The sequence below is a fragment of the Lynx rufus genome, unplaced genomic scaffold (genome assembly GCF_022079265.1).
Source record: "Lynx rufus isolate CCGP_SWC_20201006 ecotype Redwood Valley unplaced genomic scaffold, mLynRuf1.p SCAF_10, whole genome shotgun sequence".
In the NCBI taxonomy this organism is placed as follows: domain Eukaryota; kingdom Metazoa; phylum Chordata; class Mammalia; order Carnivora; family Felidae; genus Lynx; species Lynx rufus.
In genome coordinates, this window is record NW_025814824.1 from 24035261 (window position 1) to 24049959 (window position 14699).

Sequence of the window (14699 nt, forward strand, 5' to 3'; positions counted from 1 at the left end):
ACATCATGACCCCTCCCCTTCTGCTAAGTCCACTCTCCCCAGGCACTCATCACCAGTCCCTTCAATCCAGCCTGCTCTCTCACCTCTGACCCTTCCCTGCTTATTCCCTGCCTTACACAATCCCAACCCAGCTACCTTCTCCTGCCTTGTGATTCCTTCTCCTCTCCTTGCCTGGGCCTCCCCTCCTCACCCTGGACCGCAGAGGAGTCCGCAGGACCAGGCTTTCTCCGTCTGCTATAAACCTATGCTCAGAGATTCCTGTTGCTTTATTACAAAGCCCTGGCTGCCTCCCCATAACATCCACTGAAAACAGCCACTCACCACCAGCCCATATTCTACCCCCATTCCTAAGTGGACAAATCCCTAAGCTTCCAAAGACTCTGAGGCTCTCAACTTTTGTTCACAATAACCTGTCTGCTCACTCTCTTGATGATAAAGCTCAAAGTTTCCCAATGGACTATAGGAATTTAAGTTCCTTAGTCAACAATTCTGGGCCCTTACATCATAGCCTTAAATTAGCTTTAAAATTTTTTAATTTTATTTAACTTTTATCTTTCCATTCAAAATATCTTTTTCTGTCCAAACGTCTGAGCACTGTTCCCCAAACAGTCTTATCTGTCCCTATGTTTGTGCCTCTGCCTTGGTTACTGCCTCACCTGGAACATCTCTGAGACTCTCTTTTTCCATCTGTGAAATAGGAATACTAAAAGTCCCTATCTCCTAAGATATTCTATGGACTGAAAGAGTTAATACTAGTAAAGTACTAAGTACAGGGCCCGGCAGACGGTAATGCTACTTTTGTTACTTGCTGATGTTGCTACTTTTGTTACTTGCTGATGTTGCCCCTTTGGCCAACACAAACCAACTCCTTTCAACCTCAATGTCTCCTCTTTAACAAAGTTTTCACTTCGTCTGAATAAAAAGTACATTTTGCCTACCATCACATGGCAGTGAACCCCACCTGTAACACTGCTGCTGGTATTGTTTCTGACACTGCTTAGCTCTCACGTTAACTCTGTCATCTTTTGGCTTTGAATCTTTCTCAACAACATTTGATGTTCTCACAGAGCAGAGACCACATCTTTGCTTTTTTATGTATTCTACACTCATAACTCCTTATTTAGTTTAGGAGCCTGTGTACAGTAAGTACTTGCTTCGCTGCTTTTCATTACAGGACTTTAATTCTGATTAAAGTTTGCAAGCAAATAAAACAAAAAGCAACATAGTTTTCCCAAGTGTACATGTTTTATATATATGAGTATGCATATGAATGTATGTGTATGTGTATACACATACATACATGTGTATTCTGTGCATATAACCACATATGCATTCACATGCAAGTGTGTGTATACAAATACATGCATTATACATTTGTACACCTTTACCTATATACATATACAAATATATATAAATACATGTGTTTGTGTGTGTGTGTGTGTGTGTGTGTGTGTGTGTGTGTTAGGTCTTGTGTTATTAACACCATACTAATAAAACTAAAGCATATCAAAAGTAAATGACTTACTAATAAGATGCTACTTTTTCCCCTTTCATATGTTGAAGGGCCAGGATTCCCACCTTCAAAGCACTTTAATTAGCACTGACTCCTGACACTTCATATTCTTCTGGTCCCAATAATTTAAGTATTTATTAAGTCCTGCACTGTCCTAAGCACTCAATAACTAAACTGTTTGTTAAAAAAATTAAAACACAAAAATCACCAGGAAACATGACACTGAAAGTGAAAGCTTTAGAAAGAACATATCAGCAAAAGTTAATAAATAATTCTTTATTTATTTCAGTTATTACACAGCTCAGCTTCATTCACATGAATGGTCATCAAAACAAACATTCCACTCAAACTAAAGAATAAAATGGAGAGTTTCATACCTTTCTGAATTCAGACTCTGATCGGCATAATCACTTTTCAAAGCATCTAATTCACTCTGAAGAAAGGCTATGTTTGTCTGTGCTTCTAAAAGATCTTTCTTAACTTTCTGATTTTCCTGGAGAAGAGGAACAACAGCATGGGCAGTTAGATTCAGGAGTGTCTTCCACCTGAGAGAGTCAAGTGCAGGGGAACCTCGCGCACCAACCTTACCCCTCCACCGTTCTTCCAATCTTGGTATTCCAACAAACTATCAATTCAAGGTGATTTAAAATTATTATAAAGTATTAAAATCTCAAAGAACTAAATCCTTGAAGCTGTTCTTTTTTTTTTTTAATGCTTGACATTTGGTGCCAAACAATAGTCTAGACCTGATCATGAGGTCCTTTAACATGTTATTGGCAAATAAACTCCAATCAAATACTTAAACATCTGTTTTACTCAATGAGAGCTACAAAAATGCTGACAAATATTCTGTGAAATTACTAGTACCGTTACCAAGTAGACTGCCTAGTTTTTATAATAAATCCTATCACCTAATGTTTGTAAGTTTTGCACTTAAAAATAAACTAGTGTGGTTTAAAAAATGTCCATATTTTTCAAAAAAAAAAAAAAACCATTGGGGCCTTCTGGTTCAAAATGATGGACTGAGCACTATTCTTTCCCTTTTGAGACCCCATTAACATGAAATACCAAATAACATGAAATAAACCAATACAAGTTAAAAGAATGGAGGAGGGGTCCCTCAACCATTCAGTGAATTAAATACATTTTTGGAAAATGGAAACTGGATGGAAATATGCTAAAGGGAAGAGAACAGGAGCAAAGGAGGTACAGAGGAGGCAGAGTTGAAGGTTCTGCTATAGAACAAAGGAGGAGGCAAAGGAGAAGACAGTTGGAAATGGGGCTAAAAACAGAGATTAAATTTTTATATTAAGGCACACCCCCCCAAGGCCATCCCCTTTATACTAGCAAATAATAGCAGATAGTTGATTCCCAAGGCAGTAATACAGGGCATGTCTTTTAAAAAATAACTGGAAGACCCTGATACTGTTAGCTACAGCTTCTCGATTATCCATACCCCACTCATTCCGGTAATCAGGGGTCCCACAGTCTGACAGTCAGCTTCACACACAGAGCTCCTAGGAAGACTCTCTTTCAGGGAAGAGGCCTTGAGGCAAACAGATCTATTTACCTAGCTGCACAGGAATCCTACACCAGCGACCTTTTAAAATGCTCAGAAATTACAGGATGACATAAGGGGAGCAAGTCTGAAAAACAATCACTCCAATAAGAACTGAAACTTTGTGGACTCCAAAATTAATATTTTCAAGGAGAAAAAACAAACTCCATGCATTGGGAACAATAAATAAGAACCTGTAAGGCATCAGTGGATGATATCATGAAGATGCCAGAGTTGGGTTTTTGTTTGTTTGTTTGTTTGTTTGTTTTACAAGAAACCAAAAACTCAACCAGAAAATCCAAGAAAAACAAGCAATTCCACAAGAAAGTCATGATCCAAGTACAAAGCCAACTAAGATGTGGCAAAATTTGGAACTGCTGGTGCATTCCACTTTGACCATAAAGCTGGGAGTTTCCCTTCTGAACGGTACGGAGTAATGACTACACAGAAAGAAAGGCACTTCTCCACAGTCAGCTCACTTCTGGCTCTGCAATGAGAATATTTAGACTCATAATAAAGGAAATGCTCACTACTGGCTTTCAAGAGTCCACCTAAAAACAAAATAAAGACAATTTTAAGGACGGTAACAAAACAGATGCAAATGCTGTCAACTGCGGCAACAGAAAGAGCAAAGGTATGGTCAGCAAAAGATGGGAAAGGGACAAAAAGAGGAACGCTGGAGGAAGAGAAGGGCAATAACAGTCATCCTACAAAGCCAGGGACACAGACGGAGCTGAAGTTGTAAGAATACAGGGTTAACAATTTCGAGTTCAAGGGCGATGCCATTACTGCTTTGAATTAAAAAATAAGTAAAAGCATTCACAATAGGGGGCACCTGGGTGGCTCAGTCACTTAAGCGTCTGACTTTGACTCAGGTCATGATCTCACAGGTTCGATTTGTGAGTTCCATTCAGAGTTCGAGCCTGGGGCCATGTGGGGCTCTGCACTGACAGCTCAGAGCCTGCTGCCCCTCCCCTGCTCTGGTGCACACGTGTGCACATACTCTCTTTCTCTCTCAAAATTAAATAAAAAATATTTTTTAAAAATCCAGAGGAATGGGGGTGCATGGGGGGCTCAGTCAGTTAAGTGTCTGACTTTGGCTCAGGTCATGATATCATGGTTCATGAGTTTGAGCCCCACATCAGGCTCTGTGCTGACAGCCCAGAGCCTGGAGCCTGCTTCAGATTCTGTATCTCCCTCTCTCTCTGCCCCTCCCCTGCTCGTGCTCTGTCTCTCAAAAATTTTAAATGTTAAGAAAAATTTTTTTAAAGTCCAAGGCAATGCTTTATACTTAAAAAAAAAAAAACATTCACAATAGTTGGGGTATCACTGAGGATAAAAGACTGAGTAACACCCTTGGTCAAAGGTATGTCAAAGACTTTCTCTAACTGCGGTATTAATTTCTCTCTATGCTTCCATCCCTGGAACACTGAAATAACAGCATGATTATGTCTAGGAAACAGTCATCTAAGAGAAAATGTATTTCTGTAAGTGAAAGTTGATTCTTACCATTGATAAATCATAAATTTGCTTTTTTAATGCAGCCACATCTTCCTTTTGACTTATGTGTTTTGACTGTTCTTCTAGCTGAAAAAGCAAATAAAAGTTGTGCATTTTGCAAACTCGCTTTGAATTGCTTCAGTTAAGTTTCTGAATATCCGTAAGTGTAGATACAGGAATTCTGAAAGTCTTCAATTTTCAACTTTATCAGTCATTAAACTACACATAACTCATGAGGATTTGAAAATTTGCTTTAAATAATTTAAATAATTTCAAGTTCCTGAACTTGAAAAAGGGGTTTTATCGTTTAATGAACTTCCTTCGAAACAACTGAAAAGTCCTTTTGGGAAACCTTTCAAATATTCAGCAACCTACCTTCGCTTTTTCAGTTATGTTACATAGGAGTCTGGACCTTTATATTCCCCAAGAACTTTTATCTGTACTTTTTATCTATCCTCTATTATGATTATTTATGAAGGCCTTGATTCTACCAGAGTCTAAGATTTTTAAAAGAGGGTTAGTGTCAGATTCAACTGTTTTCTTCACAGCGATTTCAGTAAATGGTTATTAAAATAACTGAAATCAATAAAATGTAAGTATGACATAAGGCTAATGAATACATACTTGAGCTCTGCTTTCTGGCTGACTTATTAGTATATGAATACATACACAAACTATATGAATACATACACGAGCTTTGCTTTCTTGTTGACTTGTTAGTATTACCAGACTAAACTGGCTCGGGAGCATCTCTAACATGGACAACAAAAAAATATCTTCTCTACAAACAGCTTACTTACCCGGAACCTTAGGGATTTGTGGGTTTCCATTAATTGAATAGTTAGGTACTGAGCAAAAGGAATGCTGTATTTCATCAAGTCTAAGTCAAAGGCTAAGTAATCTGATGCTGGACTTTCTTCATCTTGCCAGACATCATCAACTAAAGATTTTCACACAACTATGCCGTGACTGCCGCATGGCAGACCATACGACTGTAACTAAGAAGAGCTCTTGATTTTATAAGAGGGATGTCAACTTCAGAGAAGAAAAACTGTGTGTGTGTGTGACGGGGTGGGGAGGGGTGTAGGATCTAGCTCCTCAGCATCAATGGCATAAGGTAATGGCAACTGTAACCAATTTGTGAACGTTTCCATAGTTCTTTAAATCCTTTAATGTTCTTACCCTACGACCCAGCAATGACACTACTAGGTATTTATCCAAGGGATATAGGAGTGCTGTTTTGAAGGGACACATGCACCCCAATGTTTATAGCAGCACTATCGACAACAAAGTATGGAAAGAGCCCAAATGTCCATCAACAGATGAATGGATAAAGAAGACATGGTATGTATCTGTATGTATGTGTGTGTATGTACACACACACACACACACACACACACACACACACACACAATGGAGTATTACTCGGCAATCAAAAAGAATGAAATCTTGCCATTTGCAACTACGTGGATGGAACTAGAGGGTATTATGCTACGTGAAATTAGCCAATCAGAGAAAAACAAATATCATATGACTTCACTCATAGGAGAAATTTAAGATACAAAACAGATGAACATAAGAGAAGGGAAGCAAAAATAATATAAGCGAGGAGGGGGACAAAACATAAAACACTCTTAAATATAGAGAACAAACTGAGGGTTGTTGGAGAGGTTGTGGATGGGGGGGATGGGCTAAATGTGCAAGGGGCATTAGGAAAACACTTGGGATGAGCACTGGGTTCATATGTAGGGGATGAATCACTGCAATCTACTCCTGAAATCATCATAGCACTATATGCTTAGATGTAAATTAGAAAATAAAAAAAATAAAAATAAAAATAAATAAATCCTTTAATGTTCCCTCACATAAATCATTGCTTGCTCTCTTGCAGAACAACCCTCAAGCAGGCAAGAAGTCTGGTGTGAGAAAGCACAAACTGTGTACCAAGACCACTCCCTTGCTTATTGGCTCTGTGACTCTGGACAAGTTACTTCACTTCACAAGGAACTCAGCGTCCTTACCTGTGAAAGTGGGAGATTTACCTATCCTCAGAGAAAGTCTGAGAATTAGATTTAAAAATTATGAAAAGAAGCTTAGTAAATCATGAAGTCAAAAAAGTATTGGTTATTACGGTTAAGCAAGACGGCCAATGATTAACCCCATATTATGGATGAGAAACTAAAGATAAGATAAAGAAGCCAATTGTCCCAGGTGTTACAGGCAGAAAGTGGCATAGTCTTGATAAGAACTCAGGTCCCAGGCTTCTGACTCATGCTCTTCGCTGACTATTTGGTCCTCATCATATGCCTTATCATGGTAAGAAATTTTGTGTCTTTCTTGTGTAACTTTCTCTTAGCCTAAAGATTTGGAAAGGCATGAGGATAACTGAGGACAGGGGCTAGGAGAATCTGTGATTCTGGCATAAACAAAGGATTGGTCCATTCAAATTCTGTAATGCAAGCATTATGTATGGTCTAACGACCTTTGGAAATCAGAGAAAAAGGCTGACATCAATAATAATTTCCCAAGAAGGCTATTGGGGAAAATTTTTAATAATTCCAGAGGTTTGAACTGCAATAGCCCATAAAATACAGTTAACTGTCCCTTAATCTCATGAATATAAACATTGGAAAGAGCTTGAAAGGTTATCATATCAACAACCAGAGAAGCAAAGTGATGTGCCAGAATCCACGATGCTACTTTCAGGGATGATTATTTTTTAAGTATCCATTTGCCTTTTAGCCAAGATATTTCCACTAGTTATGGAGACAATCCACATGCAAGAAGTGGATCCCGTACCGTGCTGCAGACAACCCGTACCCGCAGGTGAGAGCCTGTTTTAAGCATCTCTTGCAAACTCTGCACCCAGTGATTTGAAACTATTAATGGTGGGAATACTCACAGCACAGAAACTGGCAAATGTTGCAGACTCCTCCCTTTCCCCCTTCTGCCTCCAGAACCAGTTGTTAAGTATCTACCAGCACACACTCGGTGACACATAACCTACTCATTAGAAACCAAACACAGCAAAGGCCAAAGGCCAAAACCAATCACACCTTTGCTCACATTTCAACAAATTCTCTCCCACCTCCTACTGATCTGGGGTCCCCTAGATCTGGAACTTTCTACATAGAAGAAAGTATTTACTTCATTTAATGTTCACTGAATACTGACTGTGTACCTTGCAGTAAGCTGGGGATAGGGATACAGGAATACGTGATGAGTAAAGACAGTACCCCTCCTGTCATGAGCAGAGTCCACTGAACGTGTGGGAATTGAGGGCACCTGAGGAAGGAAAACTGGGGCTTGATGGACAACTGTTCAAGGGATCAGAAATATTTATTAGATCTGTGTGCAGAAGATAGGTTCCCCTTGGAAACAGAAAAGGAAATCAGGGATCTTCAAAAAAAACATCTTTCCAGAGAGTGCAGTTTGACTCTGAAATCTGATTCCAACTGCTGCTTTAATATGATTCCAAATGTTTTTAGTTGCCAGTAATTAAACACACCGATATACTGAGACTATTCCTAGAAGCCTCACTGCCACAAACCTACCTTTCTGAGTTTCTTTATTGTCACCTGTAGATCCCCTACTTCTGTTTCATACTGACGTCTGAGGTCACTGAGGGCTTCCTCAGCTTTACGTTTTTCCTAAAAAAAAAAAAAATTATTGATTTAAAAAAATTTTGTTAACATTTATTCATTTTTCAGAGACAGAGACAAAGCGTGAGCGGGTGAAGAGCAGACAGAGAGGGAGACACAAAATCCGAAGCAGGCTCCAGGCTCTGAGCTGACAGCACAGAGCCCAACGCAGGGCTCAAACTCATGAACCACAAGATTACAACCTGAGTGAAGTCAGATGCTTAACTGACTGAGCCATCCAGGTGCCCAAAAATTATTGATTTAAATAGGTTCTTCAACACCTCATAAAGCAGGAAATGTTTTGTGTCAAACTAAGGCTGACCCCAAGTCTCCCACACAGGGAGTGTGAGAAGGGATGGAAGAAATAAATCAAATGACTCTTCTGGAACTAGAACCTGCAGGAGTGAAAGAAGAATGGAACACTAGAGCCTACGTGCACACATCAGCTGAAGAGACACCTCTATGACTATTACCCACATTATGATGGAAGGCCATAGCACATCAATTAACTAGCTAAATTAATTGTTGCTGTTATCAATTAAAAGATATGGCAACAGCCAAGGGTCCAAGTGCTTGCCTGAACCCTAGCATGTCATCAGGGCCTAGGAAGGTTTGGTGGGTTTGTCCTTTTTCCAAGAGCTCACACATTACCTGAATTCAAATCACATCACCTACACATTGCTATGCTAAGTGCTTCCACGTGGGCTCATACTTCCCAAACGTGTCCTATCTGTGTCAGAGAGTGGCAAGGGGCACCCCAGGAGGTCAGCTCCTCCCAAGAGCCCAGGTATCTTCAGATTTCCTTTTTCTCTTAACAAAGTATGTAACTTTATATCCTATGTTTAGTATTCAAATCAAGTTTTATGTTAATAACCAGTGAAATTGAGTGTACAAATATCCACCGATAGCCTACTATATACCAACAGTCCTGGGCACAGAGGAACAAAGCAGGAGCAATGCAGACAAACATGCATCCTGGTGGGGGAAGCCAGGAAACAAAGATGACCTCCAGAAGTACTACTAAGGAGAAGCTAACGATGAGATGTGACAGGAAGTGAGTTAGATGGGAGTAAGGTAGGGCGCTCTCTGCATAGGAGACCTGACCCCATGTCTAAACACCCGCCTGAGATCCAGGGTCTTCCTGCCCACTTACTGGCTGTCCAGCTGGGACAACTTACTTGGTGCCTCCACTTCCTTACTGGATTAAAGGGAGGACTGTATTAAATTATCCAAGTAAATTAAATAACCCATATAAATTAAAGAACCCACATAAATTAAATATTCTATGCTTAGGAGAAAATATATAGGAGAAGAGCAACATTTTCACTCATTATAACCTTTGCCTGAGTAATCCTCCCGACTTTATCCAGCTTTACGGGTGAGGCAGCCAGTGTCACCACTTCACAGGTGGGATGAAGATGTGCAGACTCCCAGTGAGGCGCCACCTTGGACAGCCTTCCTGCCATCAAAATGGACCCAGATGTCACTAGGCAAGTCTCCTCACTAAATCCAGGGCCACGACCCCAAACATAACAAGTTTTACAGTTTAAAAATATTTCATCCAGAGCTCAATACAGGAAATTATCACTGTGTAGCTCTCTCCATTCCCAACCTGTCACAGGTAGATGTCAAGAGATCAGATAGGAGGTCATCGCAGCAACCTACATGAGACGTGGCGGTAGTTTGGACCAACTCATCACAAACTTCCAGGAAACTGAAGGGAAGGGAAGCCTTCCCAGCTCATTCTATGAGACCACCATTAGACACATCAAACACATCAAAAGAAACCTATAAACCAATATCTTTTATGAGCATGGATGCAAAAATTATAAACAAAATTTAGCAAAATGAATTCAACAAGATATGAAAACAAAAATACATCATAACTGAGGTTTATCCCCAGAGTGCAAGTGTGTTTTAATACTCAAAAATCAATGTGATTCACCACATTGATATTCTAAAAATGAGAAAAACCATGGTCATTTCAATAGAGACAGAAAAAGCATTTGCCGAAATCCAACCTTCCATTCCTGATTGGCACAACAACTCTTAGCCAACCAGGAACCTGCTCAATTCGGTAAAGGGCATCTATGAACAACATGGACAAGGATGGCTGTCTCACCACTTTTCTTCTTCTAACCACTGCAAGTAAGGAGAGAAAAATCAATAAAGTGATTATTCACATCAGAAGTAAAGAGAAATAAAACTGTCTTTATTCATAGATTACATAACCATCTACCTAGAAATTCTGATGGAATCTACCAAACAAGCTACTGAGTGTGAACAAGGTAAACAAAGGCTCCAGGGTACAAGATCTACATGGAAAACTCAAATGTGCTTCTGTAGATTCACAATCAGAAATGGAAATCTTCAACAACCACTGTGTAGAGTAGCATTAAAATATCAAATACATAGGAATAAATCTAAGGAAAGATTTATAAGATCTTTATACTGAATACTACAAAACATTGCTAAGAGAAATTAAAGAAGACCTAAGTAAATGGAAAACGCATCAGGCTTATGGACCAAATTATTCATTATTGTTTAGATGCCATTTCTCTCCAAATTGATCTATGGATGCAATGAAGTCCAACCAAACCCCCAGCAGGTTTTTGTTTTGTTTTTTAGAAATTGACAAGCTGATTCTATGGAAATTAAAGGATCTAAAATAGCCAAGACAAGACAACTTTGAAAAACTAACATTACCTGACTTTGAGACTTATTATAAAGCAATAATGTAATATTGGCCTAAAGCAATCAATGGGGAAAATCAGCAGGCCCAGAAATAAACCCACACAAATACAGTAAACCAATTTTGGACAAAGTGCAAAGGCAATTCAGTGGAAAACAATCTTTTCAACAAATGATACAGGAACAACTGGATATCTACCTGCAAAAAAAACCATGAACTTTGATCCACACCTTGCAAAATGGATCCTAAATGTAGAACATAAAACATAAAAAAAAAAAAGTACAGAAGAAAACATAGCAGAAAATCTTTGTGACCTTGGGGTAGGCGAAGATTTCTTAGATGCTAAAAGCATGATCCATTAAAGAGAAACTGACAAATTGGACTTCATCAAAATGAAAATTTTCGACTCTTCAAAATACAGTTAGGAGAGTGAAAAGACAAGTCCCAGTGTGGGAGAGAATGTTAAAATCAGAATATATAAGAACTCTCAAAGCTTCATAACAAGAAAACAACCTAATTTTAAAAGTGAGAAAAAGACTTTAACAGCTATTTCACCGAAGAAGATACACAGCAGTGGCCTGGCAAGGAGGACAGAGGAGGGAGGAAGGGGCGTGAGGAAACCCACAAGATGGACGGATACACCCCATTATCTTGACTGCGGTGATGGTTTCAGAGTATACAGATATACCCACTATTATTGTATTCTATGCTTTAAATACGTGCAGCTTCTTGTATATCAATTATACTGCAAGAAAGCCATTACACTAAAAAAATTTAACTGAAGCAATGAATACCACTATACATACAACAGGAGCTAAGGTCAGGAAGAGTGGAATACAGGCCAGAGGACTGGGAGAGAGCATCAAGGAGAAGAGGAGACTTTCCCTGAACTTTGCCAAGTTCAGGAAAAGGGGAAGGAGTGGGGCAACGGTTACCCAGGCAAAGAAAAGAGCTGGAGCAAAGCCGGACCAGAGCTGTGTGGTGAAGAATCACAGGGAGCTGAGCTGAGCCAGATGTTATAATTAACCAAACCTGATGCTATAAGGCGTGGGGGCCATGGTAAGGTCTCCAATACCAACAACAAATATGTCTGTTCCGTACTTAGCTGGAAGAAGCAGGGAGACTGGCAGCAGAATAGCATATGTGCTCAATAAGTGTGCGATGCAGGAGTGAGCACACAGATTAACGGACGGAGGGAAAAAAGGAAAAGAATTTACGATTTTTCTGTTTCTAGACTACAACAAATGAAGTGCTAACAGAAGAATGGGATCCCCACTGCACTGAAGCTGGGCCTGTGGATTCTGAGCCATTCACTCAGTTGACTATGACTTCCCAGTAGTTATTAAATATGTCATTAAGAAATAAGACAACAAAGAGACCTGAAGTCATGCATGTGAGAGAGCAGTTTTAGGCAAAGAATGTGAAAAAAGGCAAAGTACGCAAAGCAACAGGAAAGAGCGGGTAGGCCCCAGGTGCAATGTGCCCACCATACCTCAGGCACGGTGCTAGGCACATAGCCAGATCATCAGGCTTAACCTCCACAAAGCAGGTAGGTGACATTACCCCATTCTAAGATGGAACCACAACCGTCAGAGGGCAGGTTATTTTCCCAGGGCTACCTACCCCAGGCAGGAAGCACACTAAGGCCTGTCAGACGCCAGTGCTCAGGCCTTCTTACTACCCACTGCTGCCTCTCAGTGGTAACAGAGCAAATGAGTGGAAAAGAAAATAGAATGTTCAACTGAACGTTAGCCTCAAAGATACATCATATCTATTTTCTGTTTTCAGTAAACATTAATCACCTAACTATATTACATAAGGAAAAAAGACAATTATTGTGTCTCCAGGAATCACTGAAGGTGTAGCAACTTTCAACCACAAGAGTGCCTATGATGAATAAAAAGTACATCCCATTAGGGGTGGCCTGGGTGGCTCAGTCAGTTGAACGTCCGACTCTTGATTTCAGCTCAGGTTATGATCCCAGGGTTGTGGGATCGAGCCCCACGCCAGGCTCCACACTGAGCATGGAGGCTGCTTAAGATTCTCCCTCTTTCCCTCTGCCCCCTCCCCTGCTCACACACTTTCTCTCTCGCTCTCTAAGAAAATAAATAAATAATAAATAAATAAAATTTTTAAAAAAGTACATTCCATTATAAAACACTGAAGTTTGCAGAGAGAATTTTAATTTCCCCACAACCTACATTTAAAGTTGGCAGTGGACATGGTCAGTGACAACGGTATAAAAGCTGAGCCACCTTCCTCTACCAAAGAGGGTTCTGCCTTCGTCCTCAGGCCTCAGCTCTCACATCGCCTCTACAAAGAGGCTGCTGGCCTCCCCGCCTCCTTTCCCCATTGCGGTCTACCACACTTGCTTTTCACTGCACTTGTTGTGCTTGAAATTATCTGCCTTATTTGATTACTTATTATCTCTCTCTCTCTCCTTACTCTCCCCACAAAGCCACCACCACCAAAAATTGCCCTCACTGAGAGCCCCCCGGAGCCTGGACTTGCTGCACCACCTTGCCTGGTGCCCAGTCTACATAAGGTGCTCCCTCAAGATTCGTGGAAAGAAGGGGTCGATCCCACACACTCACATCTTTCCGTGTCTTGTGCTCTGCCGCCTGAATCCTCTGGTCCATTTCCTCCTCCAGCTCACTCAACTGCATGGCTGCCTTGTCCTGGGCTCTGAAATTCAAGAGGATGCACGCCTTGTCACCGCAACATGCAGAGAAAACTTCAACCTCTGCTATTCCAACCCCTATTTTTACAGATGAGGAGAAACCTGCCGTTTAAAGTAATATTCCCTGTTCCTTCCACGTAATAAAACGAGATTGGCAATTTGACCATTTGGGTGTAAAATGACATTAAAACTAGACATTAAATAAATGGTATAAATTAGATAGAACAGTATTAAACTAGATTGTGGCAAAGTACAGATAAAGATACCAAATCACTGGGAAGCTGTCAATAAATTCTGAAAATCCTTTTTACTGCCATGACTGAGTGACAACTCTGGACAAAAAAAGAACCCCATGGCAAACAGATGGTTAGATATAATTTTGAAATTTTATTCTATGAAACACACAGTACTACAGTTAGAAGGGGGAAAAAAAAGGAATCTCAACAACTATTTCTAATCAGTTCCCAAAGTTCTAGAATACAGATATATGGTCTTTACATTGTAGAAAAATTCTGTTTCTTTTATTAATGTCATCACTAAATCACCTCTCTCTAGAGGCAGAGCACACGGATTTGCCAAAAAGTCAGAAATGGGAACATTTCATTGAAAAGAGCTCTGGGATAGTTTTCTTGAGCAACTGTCTAGTATGGAGACATCTGCTACTTTACAATGGTTGAGGCTTCAGATTAAACCCTAGAAAAAGTATCATTTGTTCTCTCTCTGCTGCAGGTCTGATTATCTAAATTTTATCCTGCATGAGCCTTGCCTACTCAACTAGATTATGAGAGACTTGAAAGCAGCCACGTGAGATTTAGACGATCAATGACATGCTGTTAATAAAAAGTAGAGACCAGGACCTAAATATAAGACCTCCCATCTTCCAGTTTGAAGGCTTCTGCCATACCATCCTACCCGCTTTCCACTTACTTACTCCTTGTTAACAGTCTGTTCATGCTATAGTTTAATTTCTATATCAAGTTCCAAATGAACACTGAGGGGTTGGGAGAAGGGCCCAGAATAAAATTTTTCATGATTTCCTACTACTTCCTGCTTGTGTTTTCTTCATCCTTACCTTACAGCTTGTCCAAAGGTATGTTAACCTGGTTTAGAAAGTC

The 14699-nt window shown here is 40.0% G+C and overlaps 1 protein-coding gene across 1 annotated transcript in view; it reads right to left on the bottom strand.

Moving 5' to 3' along the window:
* RASEF (RAS and EF-hand domain containing) overlaps nucleotides 1-14699 on the bottom strand; it is a 77586-nt gene that overhangs the window by 27273 nt on the left and 35614 nt on the right. The window contains exons 3-6 of the mRNA XM_047097575.1: nucleotides 13499-13589; nucleotides 8126-8221; nucleotides 4581-4658; nucleotides 1891-2006 (exon numbers count right to left, since the gene is read on the bottom strand). Of these exons, the coding sequence (XP_046953531.1) occupies nucleotides 1891-2006; nucleotides 4581-4658; nucleotides 8126-8221; nucleotides 13499-13589 (381 nt within the window). The remainder of the gene's footprint in view (nucleotides 1-1890; nucleotides 2007-4580; nucleotides 4659-8125; nucleotides 8222-13498; nucleotides 13590-14699) is intronic.